The sequence below is a fragment of the Argopecten irradians genome, chromosome 1, assembly GCF_041381155.1.
Source record: "Argopecten irradians isolate NY chromosome 1, Ai_NY, whole genome shotgun sequence".
NCBI classification, from domain to species: domain Eukaryota; kingdom Metazoa; phylum Mollusca; class Bivalvia; order Pectinida; family Pectinidae; genus Argopecten; species Argopecten irradians.
The window spans coordinates 38439560-38456926 of NC_091134.1; the positions used below are offsets into that span (position 1 = coordinate 38439560).

The window sequence follows — 17367 nt, forward strand, 5'->3', positions numbered from 1 at the left end:
CAGTCTGGCAGCATCTCAAAGCCATCTTCAGTGCATCACAACCAAATGCCACCACAAGTATGTTTATTTTACGTTTTCTGTGTTATATTCCATGTCTGACTTGATTTTGTAACATCCATTATTACCGGAATTTCACCCAGGCACATATCCTGGACTTTTTAAACATTCTTATAGCACTTAAAAGTTACTCTAGCAAATGTTAGATGTCACTTGTGCCTTGCCTTACCTGAAAAGACTTATATAGGCATGCCTGTTATCAATAAAATATGTTGAAATGAAATGAAAGGTCAAATACACTTGTTGTGCTTACAAAGGTCAAAGGCACTCACTGTTCATAGCAAAGGTCAAAGGCACTCACTATTCATAGCAAAGGTCAAAGGTACTCACTGTCCCTAACAAAGGTCAAAGGCACTTATTGTCCAAAGGTCAAAGGTACTCACTGTCCCTAGCTAGCAATGGTCAGAGGCACTCACTCTCCCTAGCAAAGGTCAAAAGCACTCACTGTCCCTAGCAAAGGTCAAAGGCACTCACTGTCCCTAACTAAAGGTCAAAGGCACTCACTGTCCCTAACTTAAGGTCAAAGGCATTCACTGTCCCTAGCAAAGGTCAAAGGCACTCACTGTCCCTAACTAAAGGTGAAAGGCATTCACTGTCCCTAACTAAAGGTCAAAGGCACTCACTGTCCCTAACAAAGGTCAAAGACAGCAAAGATAAGAACTAATCGATGTTGACAGCAACAAAGGTCAGTGGCATTCTCAATTAACCTAGCCAACAAATGTCAAAAGCAATTGCTGACCCTAACTAAAGGTCACATGTACATAATAAAAGCATGTTAATGGTTTATAATATGTATTAACCTTAACATGATAAGTATTAACAATGGAATCATGGGACAATGATTAACCAGAATAAAATGCTGTAACATATGTAAGCTTTTGGAAAATTTAGGACCAAACAAAATAACCTTCTTAGTATTAATTATTATAAGAAATATATATATTGAGTAATTTTCAGAGAAAAGGGATCAATAATGCTGTAATTTGCTTGTAAATGTGTTGGATTACTTTTAAAGACTAAGATTCATGTCATCTGGACATTTATATGTAGTTCTAAGTGTAGTACAACTAGATAGTTGTGACCTGGGTAGCTATGTAGATGTGTACTAAATATAGTGGTATGTAATTTGCACATAATTTGACAAATTACCATAATTTAGTCAGACTCATACATTGTTATATTTTGTGTTACAATAATAGTTAGTGGCAATATGCCATGATTTAGGCAGAATTACACAATAACACAATGATAATATCCCATGATTTAGATGTAGGCAGACTCAATTGAGACCTATTTTAGTATTGTTTGGTGTCGTGTGCTTCAAGAAGATATTTTCTTATCTTCACTGGTGTTTCCACTTTCAGGTATTCTGTCTTTCCAATAATTTCCCTTATAGATGTAACCTCAAAGTCTTATTTTAAGACGGCATGTTGTGATAATCCCATCCCTAGTTATGTCAATCAGATATCTAAAATGTTCAGGTGTCATTTCAATCTACAGTATTGCAAAAAAGTAAGTAGCACAAAGACATTATACTATCTGGAATTCTATGGCTCTCTACAAAATTCTTTGAGTAAATGACTCAAGTCTTACATACCTGGGTGATACCTATTGTAGCATTGTGCCTATATCTTACCTCTTTATTATTTTCTTGTGAATATTGTGACATGCATCTACTCTACAGCCTACTTTTAATTATCTTATAATTATTGTAAATCTATATAAATATACATATAACATGATAGTGATCTACAGAAGTAATCTACAAAGAAATGCAGTTTACAATATCATGGTGAAAAAGCAGGATTTTAGACAGCTTACCTTAAATTCTTGGGTGGGTTCTGCTGTAAGAATAATGTGAGTAACTTTATCACAGACCCCTATATCATCACACAAAAGGTTATATGAATCACATGTAGTTCTCCTGGTCACAAATACATGGACTTCTGAGAACACTTATAAAGCTGTAGTGTGAACTTTTGTTTAAATAGTTGTTCTATTTCAGATGATGTATAGTCCATACTATAGTGATCTACACTCTCTCCTTGAAATTTCATTGGATTTAATGTAAACTATGGGGGAGGCTATATAATTGTTGATGTCCAAAGTCCATGTCACCATATGATAGGCAATGAGAGATGCTCAAGTATATAGGAGATTTATTCCCTAGCATTTAAGTATCACTAGGATCTCTAGTTACTTCATGTGTAGCTAGATGTCATTAATGGTATGGAGTAAGTGTGAAAAAAAATCTTATTGTACCAAACAATGTTATTATCAAATTCTACTATGATCAAGCTGGTTACATCATAATCAGAGTTAGTGGGACCTTGGCTATATTTGAGTATTTGGATTGTGAGATTGATTATATATTGGGGTCAGGATCTTAAAAATCTTTATATTATATGTCATATTTCATACATATCAGCCTGTTATATTAATGTATAAATATTTGAATCTTTGAAATCATAAAATGTTTCTGGTCTATCTCCCTTGTTCTACAGGATTAGCATGTTAAACTTACGTTGTTGTAGATGTGTTCCTCTAATAGCTATAATATTGCATGCAAATTACCTGCTTCATTGTTGCGTGATATTATTAGATTGCATTATTTGTTGTGCTGTAAGTTACGTGAAAGGATGCTTATCATTTATAATTTGGTATGTCAATCACTTACATAGACGAGTTGATTTAAAAAAAAAAATATTAATTGGTTGTTAAATTTTCAGAAGATTGTTGTGTATGAATGTGTAAATTTAATCACTTTTAATAATTGATGTACTTTAAAATTAGTAGATAACTTCATATACAATATTTTTGGAATATATGGGATATACCTGATGTACTATGTATATAATTAAAAGTGTTTGATGTTTGTAAAATTAGATAATGAATAAGGATTTGTTGACAAACAATTTCTCAATTGTTAGCTAGGTGACAGATACTATCAATCTTTCTTGATTTGATTGTTGTCTTCATGTTTCTATTAATGTATTTAGTAATAAGACATATGTAGTTATCTCCCCCTTAATAATTTATGCTCTTTAAACATAGTTACACAAACTCTAGCAGTTTTCATTAAAATTTCTTATCGAAAAAAAAACAACTCTATGGTTCATAATTATAGCAATTAAGTACCAGTCCTATTATAGTCATAATAGGGAAGTGGCATGATATAAATGATGAATGATATATATACATTGTATATGTGTATAACATGGACATCCCTGAGTGTTGGGGGAGGAGGGTATTTGATTAACCTTTGACCCATCATGCTAGAGTTAGTCTAAACAAGTGTTTTAATAAAGACCATATTGTATCTACTGGGCTGTCCTGCATCAGCCTGGCCTACATTTCACTGTACATGTATACATTCAAGTAGTTAGGTGTACAGCCTAATTGCTGCAGGCTTATCCGGACCAGAGGACAAATATATGTAAAGGGGGAGTGACACTGTCTCAATTGTCTAAATCTCTATCAGGAAAATGAGAGGTGATGATAAAGGATACAGTTGTGGATTTTGTTCCTGTTTGAATGTGATATCGGAGCTTAACTAAGATTGTGGTGTGCAGAGTATACGTACTGTTAGCTGTGGTATGATGTCACAGGATTAGTGTTGTCGACTCTATAGAATGTAGATCTGTGCTCTTTCAAGTTTAAAACACCGAAGACTCAAGTTGGGAGACTATTTCAAGAAGTTTGTTCGCTGCCTTTTATAATTAGACAGTTGATTCCAAAAAGTTGATGGTGTTCATATATTATGGAACCTAAAGTATGAACAAGAAAAACTACTGCCAATCAGGAGAGTTTGATAATGATTTGACTGAGGCATGTTGTCATGATCAGATTGTAGGAGTCAGAAGACAGAAATGATTCACTCTCCAGGCTATATTCAGTTAGAATTAGTTTATTCCATGTGTAGAGCCGGCCAGAATTAGCATTGCTGGGGGCCCATGAGTGTCAGGAGACGGCTCAAGACTGTTTAGTGTGAGGATCTGTGTATACGTCGCTCTAGCAAGCCGGAGACAAAGTCACCAGGAAGTGATCTATTGGATTCCAAGGGTTCCTAGTAATTGACCTGTGATGTATGGCATCAATATGTGTTAGCCTCCATTTATAGAGACACCTTGAGGAATGCTTTTGGATCAACAAGAATATAACAATGTCCAGTGATGAATCCAGCCCGTCACCTTCCAGACCGGTTGTATCTCTTACCTCTATATAGGCATTAATGATGAAATGTTACTCAATTTGAATATGCCTACTTTCTCATTAAAGGTTGTCTGTTTAATTACCATATTTGCATTGATAAGCACCCCTCTCTGACTCTGTTGATGTATTTAGATTATATATATATATTTCTGTTAAATTGTGTCAATGATTTTACCCTATACTGATGTTTTGAAATGATTTTGACTTTTACTTTTCATTATGATATAGGGCACAACAGTAAGTCTGTAGATAAATGGTAATTACCCTGGAATGGGTGGGCACTGAAATGGTGTTATTGACAGTTTGTTTTCTTCATACCTTTTGAATATGTAGCATTACAGCAAGAATAATCTTGGGTGTACACTCCATTGTTATTTTGGTTGTTGATGATGATTAAACACAGATAGGGACAATTGATTGCACAAAAGCGCAATATGAAAAACTTTCTGTGTACTGAAGGCAGCCAAGACCAACTGGGTATGTGTCGTGATTTATCAAGAGCACTTTTTTATGTTCCGGATAGAACTACAAGATAATCAATATTTTGATGGGTAATTAACCTCTCTTTTCATGTTCTCCCTTTTCATGTTGCTAGATTTTCATCAATATCTGTTAATAAGAAATTTCAGTTAACTCAAAATATTAGCATAGATTTCAGAAAAACTAAAATTGCCATTAGTAGGAAGCTTTAAGGGTAATTCTTAGTTTCACCAGGCATGTACACCCCATTGATTTTTGTGTGAACATCCTCATTACATTCACCCTGTGAATTCACAATTGTGGCCTTCACAAGTTTCTGTGAAATATTTCAGTGTTAGCCTGGCAATAATTTTAGGCTGGCTGTGAACTTGGCTGTTTTTTTGGCATGTTTTATGTTGCTCTTACTATACAAAATGAGAATACTTTATTTACCTTCAGAACTTCAGGCACATGTACCACTTTGTCTCAGTTAAACCCAAATAGTTGACCTTTACCCTTGTCTATGTTTTAGCCACGTCCCAAGAAGCCTCCACCCCCAGGGTCCACAAAGCAGGCTCCAAAACTTCCAGAAAAGGCACCAGTTTCTGATGCAGTGAAGCATGAGAAACATGACAAACATGACAAGCCTCTCCCCCCAGAACCAACTAGTATCGAAAAGATTAAAAAAGGTTAGTATATTGACTCTAGGCTGAATACAGTCCCTATCAGATTAACATGCACATGCAGTAATCCTAATCCAAAGCTGCACACACCACTAGATCATTACAGTTAACTCTACAAGTGTAATTAGAGAACCCACTATAGAGCACATCATTATTCAATGATTCAATCAACAAACCAATCAATTTTTTAAACGTAATTATGATAATCATGTTGTAAACTCATTCAATATGATAACATACCAGGAGTAAAATTTTACATTTCTTGAGATGTTTTGATATGTTATCCTTTTGCTTGTCCCTGCCTTTTATGAATACCAATTGGAAAAATATAGCTGTCATATTACCTAGGTAGTCACCTAGTGATTTACAGGACTCAGTTTTTACTGCGGAACTCATCAAAAGTTTAAGAATACACTTGCAACTTCTTGTTCTGGGACTCAACAAAATTAGCATTCTGGCTACTTCTACAAAATCCTGAATAATTGCTGATCGTCACAAGATTATTTATCTGGTTACACTGTCCATAACTTATATCAATATACCATTACAGAGACAGAGAAGCACCACCCCCCATCCATATCTTCCAAGAAGCCCAGTGTTCCACCTCCGGTTGGAAGAAAACCCATGCAACCCAAGCCTGCTGAGCCCAAACCATCAGTGTCTGTTCCTAAGGAGGAGCCCAAACCTGTACATATTAAGGAGGAGAAGAAAGAGACAAGCGGTGGTAAGATCAGGGTCACATCCAAAATGAATGGTATAACATGTACATGTATTAGTATACCACAAATTGTTTTAGGATCCACATGTTTAGCTCACTGTTTTCTCCATTCTCAATACTCTAGGGGTTACTATCGATGTCATAATATCCACCTCTGGGGAAATTTTATAGCAAAACTGAACGCTGCTCAGGAGAAAAGCACTGACCAATCACAGATCAGAGACTTCCTTTAAATATTCCAGAGACAGTGACTTCAAAGCCACACAGTCAACCAGGACTAAACTACATTCTCATCTTTGTTCGCACAAAAAGCCTTCAGTTTTGCTTTAAAATTTTCCAGGACTGGGATTGAAACCCTGGAATATCAAGGATGTGATTTCTCATGAATCATATTGTTGTATCGGGTCTTCATATATGTCTTATGCGTTGTAATAGAAATTAATGTTCTAATTTGTTACTTCAGATGGAATTTAGAAATGGAAGTAACTTTAAAAAAATACTAATTCTTAATCATATTGTATGATGATTGTTGATGTGAAGTTCAGTGTTTCCTGTAGGAATTTTTGTGATTTTGCATTTGAGATATATTGCTGTTTCAGATTCATTTGACAACTTGCAAACATCAGACAGATTGACCCACCTGACCGCCAGCCGAGCGAAGGGTCCAAGCAAACGACCACCTTCACAAGTAATGTTCCATAATGTGAGTCCCCGATCTCTAACCATTGCTCAGCCTCACATCTGGACCAGCTGTGTCAAAGTTTGTGAATAACTGTAGATAAAGCATCTTTGAACAAACAAGAAAAAAAGAGAAAAAAATTATTGATATTACTGTGCTTTATGTAATAAATTGATTGACAAATAAAGCAAAGATAGGAATTCAGTTAATACCTTGATAACTAAGAAAACAAGACAATTCACAAGCTTTGAGAGAAATGGCTGGCCCTGGGTTTTGTCTTTTGAAAGGCATCTGTATGTATTTTGCATGTCTAGAAAATAATAAAGATCTTATATACTTTGATGATAATGCTCCATGGAAGATTTCAGTATAGAGCTGATTGAAATCTCCATTAACTGGAATTATGATATCAGTTGTAGTATATACTGAATGATGTTTTCTAAGTCTTTTTGTGGTAGTGAGAATAAGAACTGGAAATGTGCTGTAGTCTATTACATGTATGTGTACAATCCTTGTATAAAATTTCCTCTAATGAAGAGGACCCTTCATCTTTATCACTCTAGATAAAGATGCCCATCACTCTATCTGTTAATCTCATGTCTTCCTTGGCAATGCCTTACCTTCGTCCTTGGTTTATGAAGAATCACTCTAGTGTGTTTGTTAATACTGATGTACAGTATTTCTAACATTTGTCGTGCCAAGTAATATCAAAGTTTCTCATGCAAACTATAGCTTCAGGTGATGATTTTCACTGTCTTACAAAAGCCAGAGAATTTAGGATTTGAAGGGAAATCAAGATTCATCAGATTTGATGTATTTACATATTTTTCCATTAGTGTATGTAGTACAGTAAAACCTCTATAACTCGAACAGCAGGGGACCAGTTTGAGGAAAACTGGGTATTCGACTCATCCGAGGTTGGTCACGATCGACAGCCCTAAATCAAATGTCATTCACAGCAGAGTAAGCGAAACATTTATAAAATACATACTCACAATAAATAAAGTTATTAACCAGCATAATTACGGACATAAGAAACGATATCTATAGATGAAGCGTAACGTTAGGTTACATATGGTTACAAGTAAAGTTACAATTTACGGGGAAAGATACGGAACGCACTGATAAAATGTACTTTGCATATCTTTGATATCGTTTACATCTTTTGATAAATAAAATTGTGTTAGCCTGTTGAATGAAAACAACAAAGAAATTTTTTTTTTAAATGAACTTATTTAATTAGGCGGACGTCAGCAATATCTTCCGCCTCTTTTGTCATTTCACAATGCGTACTTTCTATTAACACGGATGAACAATTTCCATATTTTCGTATATTTACAGCAGATATTATAACGAGAGAAACATCCTTTTCTTAAATGTTCAAATAAAATTAGCTTCAAACAACAACTTGCGATCGTGTCGGTAGGTAATAATGACACTGTTAATCCCTGAATTACCTAATGGCTTACCTGTGTAAACACAAGATAGAGATCAATTATGCATGTCGGTCGGTGCAAACAGGTGTGACACAGGTAAAAAATCTCAAGGGGCGAACACCAGTTCGACAAATACATGGGTAAATACTATGTATTTGATAAAACAGGGACATATTTCTGTTCGAGGAATAAGGGGTATTCGATGAATAGTTGTTCGAGCTATCCGGGGTTTTGTTACATAGATTATATAGGGACACGGTCGAGACTGTACGACCAGTTCGATGAATAGGGGGTATTTCGAGGAATCCGGGTTCGAGTTAGAGGGGTTATACTGTATGTGATGTGAGGAAGAATCTAATCAGCAATGCTTTTGCTGTGTATTTCTGCCAATTTCAACAAAACATGTCTCATGGTCTTTGACAAGTGTTGTTATATTGCTCTGATAGGTCAATTGTGATTTGTCAGTATCTTTTATTTGCCTGCACCATAAAATATTTACAAATAACTGTCTATCCTGTCCTGCTTTGATAAAACCAGCTTCACTTAACTACTTATGTCACAATCATTATGTTTCTCTGTACACTTTTTTTTTTGTTTTACTAAATCAAACATGGCCACCATGGTTTCTGAGTAGCTGTAAACATATCCAGCTGTTTAATACCTTTTGTTCTCTTACTAAAATTATTGGTGATAATAGAAGGGATAGCTTTCATAAGAAAAACAAAAGTTCCGAGTGCTACCGAAATGAGGCTTTGGTTTCATCAAAATTGCCATATTGTGGGATTTGAAAGAAATTTGGTACATTTATTAGTTGGGCATTGTGAAAACCACAGCAGTCCAAAGGCCATTATACACTTTTGTAATATCATCATCAAATAGTGCTGACCTTAACTTTGGCTAAAAGCTAATTCATTAAACCCAGCTCCCAGTAAACATGTAACAGTAATAAATCTATGTAGATTTTGCACATTAAAATTAACTCTGTATTAATTATACTGATGCTATTTGCTTTGTAACCAAGGGGACTCCAACTTACTTATATACAGACCTAATATTAATACACATTTAGTGATTTATTTCATTATATTTTAATTTTCATTACTGTGTGTTAACCTTCATAATTGAGTTTTTGCAATGATTTGTTGTGTTTATATTGTATCCATGATACTCGGATATCAAATCAATAATTTATCAAATAATCAAATTTATTTTGTGTGGTTTGAAAGCTGTTAATTTGAATAAATTTCAAAATCTTACCATGTCACTTTAGTATAACCATTAGCATAGGGTTTTATATGATTGATAATGATAAATATTTGAAGTGAATCTGTATGAAAGGCTTTATGCATGAAAAAAAAAAGATAATTTAAATATCAAAATCTAAAACTTTACACTTTGTGAACATGAGTTAGAATTCCATGTAGTTGTATTGGTTGATAACAAGAAAATTGGACTTTATTTAGTGAGTCATTCTTATATCAATATATCGGTACCCGGTAATACAAAATGTAGTTAGAAATTTCAACGAGATTATTATTCAAGATCTGGATGATATATAGGCTGCATGTGAGTGTTGTAACCTTATTCTAAGAAAAGGGAATGTAATTTGTTGTAATTAAAATTGATTGTTGTGTATTCATTGATTGAAGGGATCTCATTTCTACATCACTTATTTGCAACATGTATATGATATACAGATAAGTCATTTATATAGTGTTCCATTAGATGAAAGAAGAGAGAGAAATAAAAGAAAAATGGGGGGGAAATTTGAAGAAAAAAAATCACACATATGGCCAGGTCCATGTTTTAGATTCCAGAAATGGAGAGTAGTGCCGAAACATATTTACAACACATTATTCTTAAACTTTATGTCAGTATGATAATACATACTTAGATTCAAGCATGAACTAAAATGTTATTCAGACAATTTTTAAAAGAGTTAACTGCCATTGGAGATATCATATATCAATTATTGTCATTGCATGTGATAGAAATTAAACTTCATTGAAATACGAGGGAACAGTGAACATGTAGTTTTTAGGTCATCTGACCCAAAGGGTCAGGATGACCTATAGTCATCATGTTTCGTCCGTCGTGCGCCGTCCGCCGTCCGCCGTGCGTTAACTTTTCACATTTTGAACTTCTTCTCAAGTTCTACCGGTGCAATTTGGCTGAAACTTGCATGAAATGATCCTGACATGGTCCCGACAAAGTGTTGTTATTTTTCGGGTCGATCCGAAATCCAAGATGGCCGCCACAGCCGCCATCTTGAAAACACATTTTGAACTTCTTCTCAAGTTCTACCGGTGCGATTTGACTGAAACTTGCATGAAATGATCCTGACATGGTCCCGACAAAGTGTTGTTATTTTTCGGGTCGATCCGAAATCCAAGATGGCCGCCATCTTGAAAACACATTTGGAACTTCTTCTCAAGTTCTACCGGTGCGATTTGGCTGAAACTTGCATGAAATAATCCTGACATGGTCCCAACAAAGTGTTGTTTTTTTCGGGTCGATCCAAAATCCAGGATGGCCGCCACAGCCGCCATCTTGAAAACACATTTTGAACTTCTTCTCAAGTTCTACTGGTGCGATTTGACTGAAACTTGCATGAAATGATCCTGATATGGTCCCAACAAAGTGTTGTTATTTTTCGGGTTGATCCAAAATCCAAGATGGCCGCCACAGCCGCCATCTTGAAAACATATTTCGAACTTCTTCTCAAGTTCTCCCGGTGCGATTTGACTGAAACTTGCATGAAATGATCCTGACATGGTCCCGGCAAAGTGTTGTTATTTTTCGGTTCGATCCGAAATCCAAGATGGCCGCCACAGCTGCCATCTTGAAAACACATTTTGAACTTCTTCTCAAGTTCTACCAGTGCGATTTGGCTGAAACTTGCATGAAATGATCCTGACATGGTCCCGACAAAGTGTTGTTATTTTTCAGGTCCATCCGAAATCCAAGATGGCTGCCACAGCCGCCATCTTGAAAACACATTTTGAACTTCTTCTCTAGTTCTACCGGTGCGATTTGACTGAAACTTGCATGAAATGATCCTGACATGGTCCTGACAAAGTGTTGTTATTTGTTAGGTTGATCCGAAACCCAAGATGGCTGCCACAGCCGTCATCTTGAAAACACATTTTGAACTTCTTCTCAAGTTCTACCAGTGCGATTTGGCTGAAGCTTGCATGAAATGATCCTGATATGGTCCCAACAAAGTGTTGTTATTTTTCGGGTTGATCCAAAATCCAAGATGGCTGCCACAACCGCCATCTTGAAAACATATTTCGAACTTCTTATCAAGTTTTACCGTTGCAATTTGGCTGAAACTTGCATGAAATGATCCTGACATGGTCCCAACAAAATATTGTTACATCTCTGGTTGATCACAAATCGAAGATGGCTACCATGACACTATATCTAATTAATTTCCTATATGTTAAGGCCCTTGGGCCTCTTGTTTGAAATAAAATTTGTTGAAAGAAATTGAAAATGATCCTGACATGGTCCTGACAAAGTGACACCATATAATTAATTTTACTATTGCCAAGGTAGTCAGATGACCGTTAAGGCCCTTTGGGCCTCTTGTTCTTATACAAGATAATGAAAATCAGATAATATATCTATCAAAAAGGTTTATTGAAATACAATATTTTTCTTTAACAAATTAAAAACAAAAATAGAATTTTTGTCTTGAACCATGTTAAGAATTTTATGGTCAATCTTAAATGGTACAGTAGATTTGAGTTCCCTTAATGGCATGTGGTTTGACCTTTGTATTTTTGTAGTGCATGACTGTATTTTTCTTTGGTTGCAGAAGCATAAAAACAACATGCGCATTTTTCAGGTATTGCTAATATGTTTTAGCTGCTAGGCATAGTTTGTGTTATAAAATGTTCTCGGTGATCACTTCATTGTACTGGACATGGGAGGTATATTTGCCATAATATATCGGATCATTTTAAGATAAATCTACCTTTACTAAATTAGAATAGCAACATTTTGATTTTCAGGCTATCTCAATAGTTACACTACCACCTGTGACTGTATTATGTAGAATAATATTGGGGTTATTATTAATTGTTATATATTTATCTTTTGAATAATACATTCTGTTAGACTATCATATTTTCTGTTCACAAAGAAAAAGGTTAATGTAACCATTAGCATTGTGTGTTGTTAAAAAGAGTGTAATATGTATTCTTGCATGATATAATTATTCAGAATCTGTACTGTTTTATGTGTTCCTAAGTTGTTGACAGTTGTCCTGGATACTTTCGCCTTTTGTTTTGATGATTAGTTTGATGTCCAGTACAGTGAATGAACTATTCCTATTCTACATGACATGCTTGTATGCTTGGTTTTGTGCCCTCACTGCCCGTAGACTTACAGACACTGGTGACAGTGGTGATCAGACATTTAGAGAGAAATTTGTTCTGTTTACCAGAAATTAACATCAAATCAACCACAATACAATATAAAACAATCAATTGCAACCTTGGTGATATGATAATGACCAATAAAATATTAGTTAAACAGGAAAATATTAGTTAAACAGGAAAATCTTCTTTATATATACTGTATAAAGTTGTAGTCTGAAGGTTTACTAGCAGTTGTTTACTTTTCGCTAAAATTATATCTACTTTCTTTCATTATAATCTCATTTTCATTTACCCCTATATAATCGCTCTTTCTTTCGTGACTTTATTCCCTATACACGAAACATTTTATTTTGCACTGGAAATGAATATATATCCTTTGGGGTGGGGGGGGGGGGGGTGGCTTTGGGCTTTATCTTCTCTCTTGGTTTGATGTAGCATAAACTACTGAAGCCTCTCATATAAATTTTCTGATTAGCATGTTGCATGTGTTTAGGTTTTTGATGGCAAAGAAATCTTTAATGAGCATGCATGTATGGTAAGATTCTTAAAGAAACTAGAGCAGCATGTTATGCTCTGGATGTTGGAGTTACAGATTTGTGATTTATATTTAATGCTGAAGCTGATCAAAGTGTGTGATTCCACTAAAAAAAGGATGAAAATTGGCACAATTTACACAATTTAATTGAAAATGTAAGGAGTATTTAGTGTTGTAAACAAGTTGAGACTATCATGCATGATAACTTTGATTCCACCTTCACCATTTGGACAATATAAAGCACTTTCTGCTTTGCTGCTTTCTATTGGCGATTTTCATTCCACTTTGATGGATGTCTTTAATTGATTTCTGGTGATTTCCTTACTACACATATTCTGTCATAAGCAATGCATAAGAGGGTTATAGTATCTTGAATAGAAACCAAATTTTAAGTATGCACCAAAAATCTTAATCTGTTTGACAGAATTTCTTTAATGGCGCTAAGAATACCAGTGGTAGGAGACTTAGATGGGCCTAGCATATACATCTGTCATCAGGAACTGTTGGAAATCAAGGATCATTACATTGACACCTATAATTGGTTTATTAGATTCAATGTTAATGTATATTGGTTAAAATTAATTCCTGTAGCTTGGTGTCTCAAACCATAATTAAAGGATTTGTGCAGCCAAAAATTTTTTTTTGATAATACGTCGGTATATTGCTTTGGATGAATGAAAAATTAAGTCCCACCCAACGAATTGCCTAGCTTTTAGCGCTATCGGTTGGTTTTGGTCGTGATTTACAGGTAGTGTCGACTACGGTTCAGAGATAATGAGCTAGGTGGTCACGTGGTCTTGTGATGTCACAGTAGTCCACTGCTACACAATCTACAATTTGAGTTTTTCGAGTAAATGGTTATTCTAGCTTTATGATGTAGATATTTTCAGTTTCAAAACATTCCATTTACACCATTTCAAACATTCAAACAAGAATATATCTAACTTTAGATTAGATAATCAGTCCAATTTGATAGCGATATCAAATCGGATCAGTCAGGACTGAGATTTAGATAGCATATTATGATGTGTAATAAAAAAAACAGTATAATGTAACACTATCTTTTTATGAGAAAAATCACAAAAATAAGCATGGATATATCTAGAATACATGTTTTTAATTCAAACTTCTGCCATAACGATGCAAACACGGCACAGTTTTTGAGTAAAAATGCAATGTGGACGGTTGTCAATTATGTGATATTGTTGTAACAGTACCGATCTTATACCGAAAATAATATGTACATGTGTATATCTATATTGTTGCCTTTGAAACTTTATCCAGAAAGTTTACTAAAAAGCAGAAATATATCAATGATATTAAATTACAGTATAAGTGTAGATTAAAAAAAAATCATTATTTCAAAATTATACTAAATCCTTAAAATAGCCTATTCATTGTCGATCCTTTTGTATATCATACCGAGATTTAAATAGTGTGATATATGAACATACTTAGTGATATTTAAATAAGTATATTTAGTGTGGTAATGCTGTAACCCTTCTTGTTTGACTGTACATGTACATGTAGTTTCGAAACGGTAAAAATACATGCCTATATAGAATTCTTACTAATACCATAGAAACTATGGAAGATTGCTCTATTGCTATAAGATTCCGTTATTACATTACTTGACTGGAATAATTTTTAAAGTTAAACCTTTAGCTGAAAAAGTTCTTAGAACCATTTTTGTTTCTGAATAAGTCAACTTCAATAATTGTTTTACCTGTGTACGACACACATATATATATATATATATGTAATTTATATTCCTAGGTATGATCAGGGATATTTTATTTCCATTTGCTTTTACATCTTCATTTTAAAAATGGAGGTAACAATAAAAAACCTAGAGCATAGATGTACGATGTTTCCATATTTCAAATCACTGTCCTTACCTGATTGATAGTAAGATAATACCAAATACCCGATTTAGTCCACTGAATAGCAAATTGTCCGCGGCCAGGTAATCACAGGTGAGTTCGATGAATGGCGTTGTGTACAGGTAAACAACATCCTGGTCCCAGTATTACATAACCATCAAACCAAAGGCATGGCTAATTATATATCGGTGTATCTATTCATATATCGATTAGCAATTTTGATCTTTTATAATATCAAAAACAAATTCTGTCTACCACATGTTGAAACGTATTACGGTATTGTAATAAATGTATCTCAATTTATTCGGTTAGCAACACACAACACAATGTTTGTAATGATCAATCATCGGTGTCTACGTACGTCAAGCATCATATCCTCGATGCTTTAATCAAGGATTTCTTTACTTGTTGCGTAAAATTTCATTTTACAGTCACAAACTTTGCAATTCACAATGGATCAAAGATACAGACTACAGCAAAATATTATCTAGTTAAAGGTTATTCGTTGCTGAACTCCTCTACAAAAAAAAATCCGAATCTTTTATTTCTGTGCGGATTTTCTTTCATAATTACACGAAGATACCTGCTATTAGAGTATAAATTAGAGTATTTGAAACATCGAATTTCACTCTTTTAGTTATTTATATTCGAGCCAAAGTTATTGTACGATTAACTTCACTCAAAAGTAATCATAAAAAATCGTTGATCGACTTTTCCTGTGACCGTCGATATAAGTGATAGTACATCAATTATAGTACAGCTATAAGCCACGGACTATTATGACGTCACACAGTTTAGAGCTAGAAAATATGCATAATCGGATGGTCCGAAAATTTGACCTCGATATCGACGGCTTACAGGTTATTCCGGTCGCGTGCGGCACGGAGAGGTTTCTACACGTGCTAATAAAGCCATTTCCAGCATAAACTGAAATCATCATTTTTGACTGCACAAATCCTTTAAAACCATTGAAGTACTTTTCAAAACTTGTCATCAACTTATAAACCATTTTAGCAAATTACATTTTATCATTGTAATATAATATACCTGAATTAACAATAGGTAATGTGCAGTGCAAATGTATTTATGGACAAGTTAGTTTGGCCTTGTCTAAATAAACAGTGATATAAAAGGACATTTAAGGGTGCTCCATACAGTGATTGATACCTAAGCCCTCTGTTTCCGTGTTTAAACTTGCTAAATAGGACATTGTGTTGAATGATTTTGTTTTAGGTTTGGTTTGGTTTGTTTAGTTTTACGTCCTATTAACAGCCAGGGTCATGTAAGGACGTGCCAGGTTTGTTGGTGGAGGAAAGCCGGAGTACCCGGAGAAAAACCACCGGTCAGCGGTCAGTACCTGGCAACTGCCCCACATGGGATTCGAACCCGCATCCCAGAGGTGGAGGGGCTTGTGGTAATATGTCGGGACATCTTAACCACTCGGCCAGACTTTCAGACATTGAATAAATGTCTGTATAGTGTGTATTTATGCATATCTGTGTAGAGATATAATTGGATAACACATGAAATAATTATAGAATCAGAGAACGTTTAGGATGGTGTGGTCCTTCTTGTCTTTCCTGTATACCATTGTGTTGGTACCATACCCTGTCTGTGATATTACTATATATGCTATATTATCTATTACAGGAGGACACGAAGGTTAATGGGGACATTCCATCTGTAAAGGAAGCAAAGGAGCCACCAAAACGTCCCCCACAACGAGAGATGAAGGAGGAGGTAATCTTTTGTCACCTGTATCTACTGCTCCATTTCAACAAGAGTTCTTCTATTCACTATTCAGTTTTGCATATTAAAGAATTATCTGTCCTTGCAGGGAGGTATTGATTGTGACATTATGTGTTAGGTAACATCATATTTTTTGGAGAAAAAGACCTGTCTTTCACTCCCAAAATAATGACATCACAATTGTTACCTACCTGCAAGGGAGTTAACTGTAATATACAAAGACAGAATAGAATATTTATGGCTATCAAATTCAGTTCATAGTTTTGAAACGTTTCTCTAACAATATGTAATTTTGTACATTTGAAATAGGCAGCATGTAATTGAAATAGATGTAAATCTTTTCAGTGAATGAAAATAGATAATGATTTTTATTGAAAATTTCAATGTCAAACACCATATGAGAGTTGGTAATTTCTTCTGTTTATTCTTCAGTCACCGCCAGCCAAACCAGCACATGCTCCTGCTAGACCTCCTGACCCCCAACCTGGTAGGTACAATGACACACTCTAAACACATATGGTTCCTTTAAGGTTTAGTGGAATCAGTTGATCAATTCTCCCTTACCCAT

At 34.8% G+C, this 17367-nt stretch overlaps 2 protein-coding genes across 8 annotated transcripts in view; one reads left to right on the top strand and one right to left on the bottom strand.

Annotated features, from left to right (window-relative positions):
• The window catches only part of LOC138327067 (coiled-coil domain-containing protein 83-like), a 35695-nt gene extending 33586 nt beyond the window's left edge, over window positions 1-2109 (bottom strand). The window contains exon 1 of one of the 2 annotated variants that reach the window (XM_069273070.1): window positions 1879-2109. The gene's annotated coding sequence lies outside the window, so the exon portion shown is untranslated. The remainder of the gene's footprint in view (window positions 1-1878) is intronic. The other variant, XM_069273061.1, reaches the window with a different exon arrangement.
• LOC138327030 (SH3 domain-containing kinase-binding protein 1-like) overlaps window positions 1-17367 on the top strand; it is a 46291-nt gene that overhangs the window by 23666 nt on the left and 5258 nt on the right. For 2 of the 6 annotated variants that reach the window (XM_069273030.1, XM_069273025.1), the window contains exons 9-15: window positions 4-57; window positions 5261-5417; window positions 5962-6135; window positions 6729-6832; window positions 12068-12097; window positions 16701-16790; window positions 17232-17286. In XM_069273030.1, the coding sequence (XP_069129131.1) occupies window positions 4-57; window positions 5261-5417; window positions 5962-6135; window positions 6729-6832; window positions 12068-12097; window positions 16701-16790; window positions 17232-17286 (664 nt within the window). The remainder of the gene's footprint in view (window positions 1-3; window positions 58-5260; window positions 5418-5961; window positions 6136-6728; window positions 6833-12067; window positions 12098-16700; window positions 16791-17231; window positions 17287-17367) is intronic. The other 4 variants (XM_069273033.1, XM_069273038.1, XM_069273045.1 and 1 more) reach the window with 4 other exon arrangements.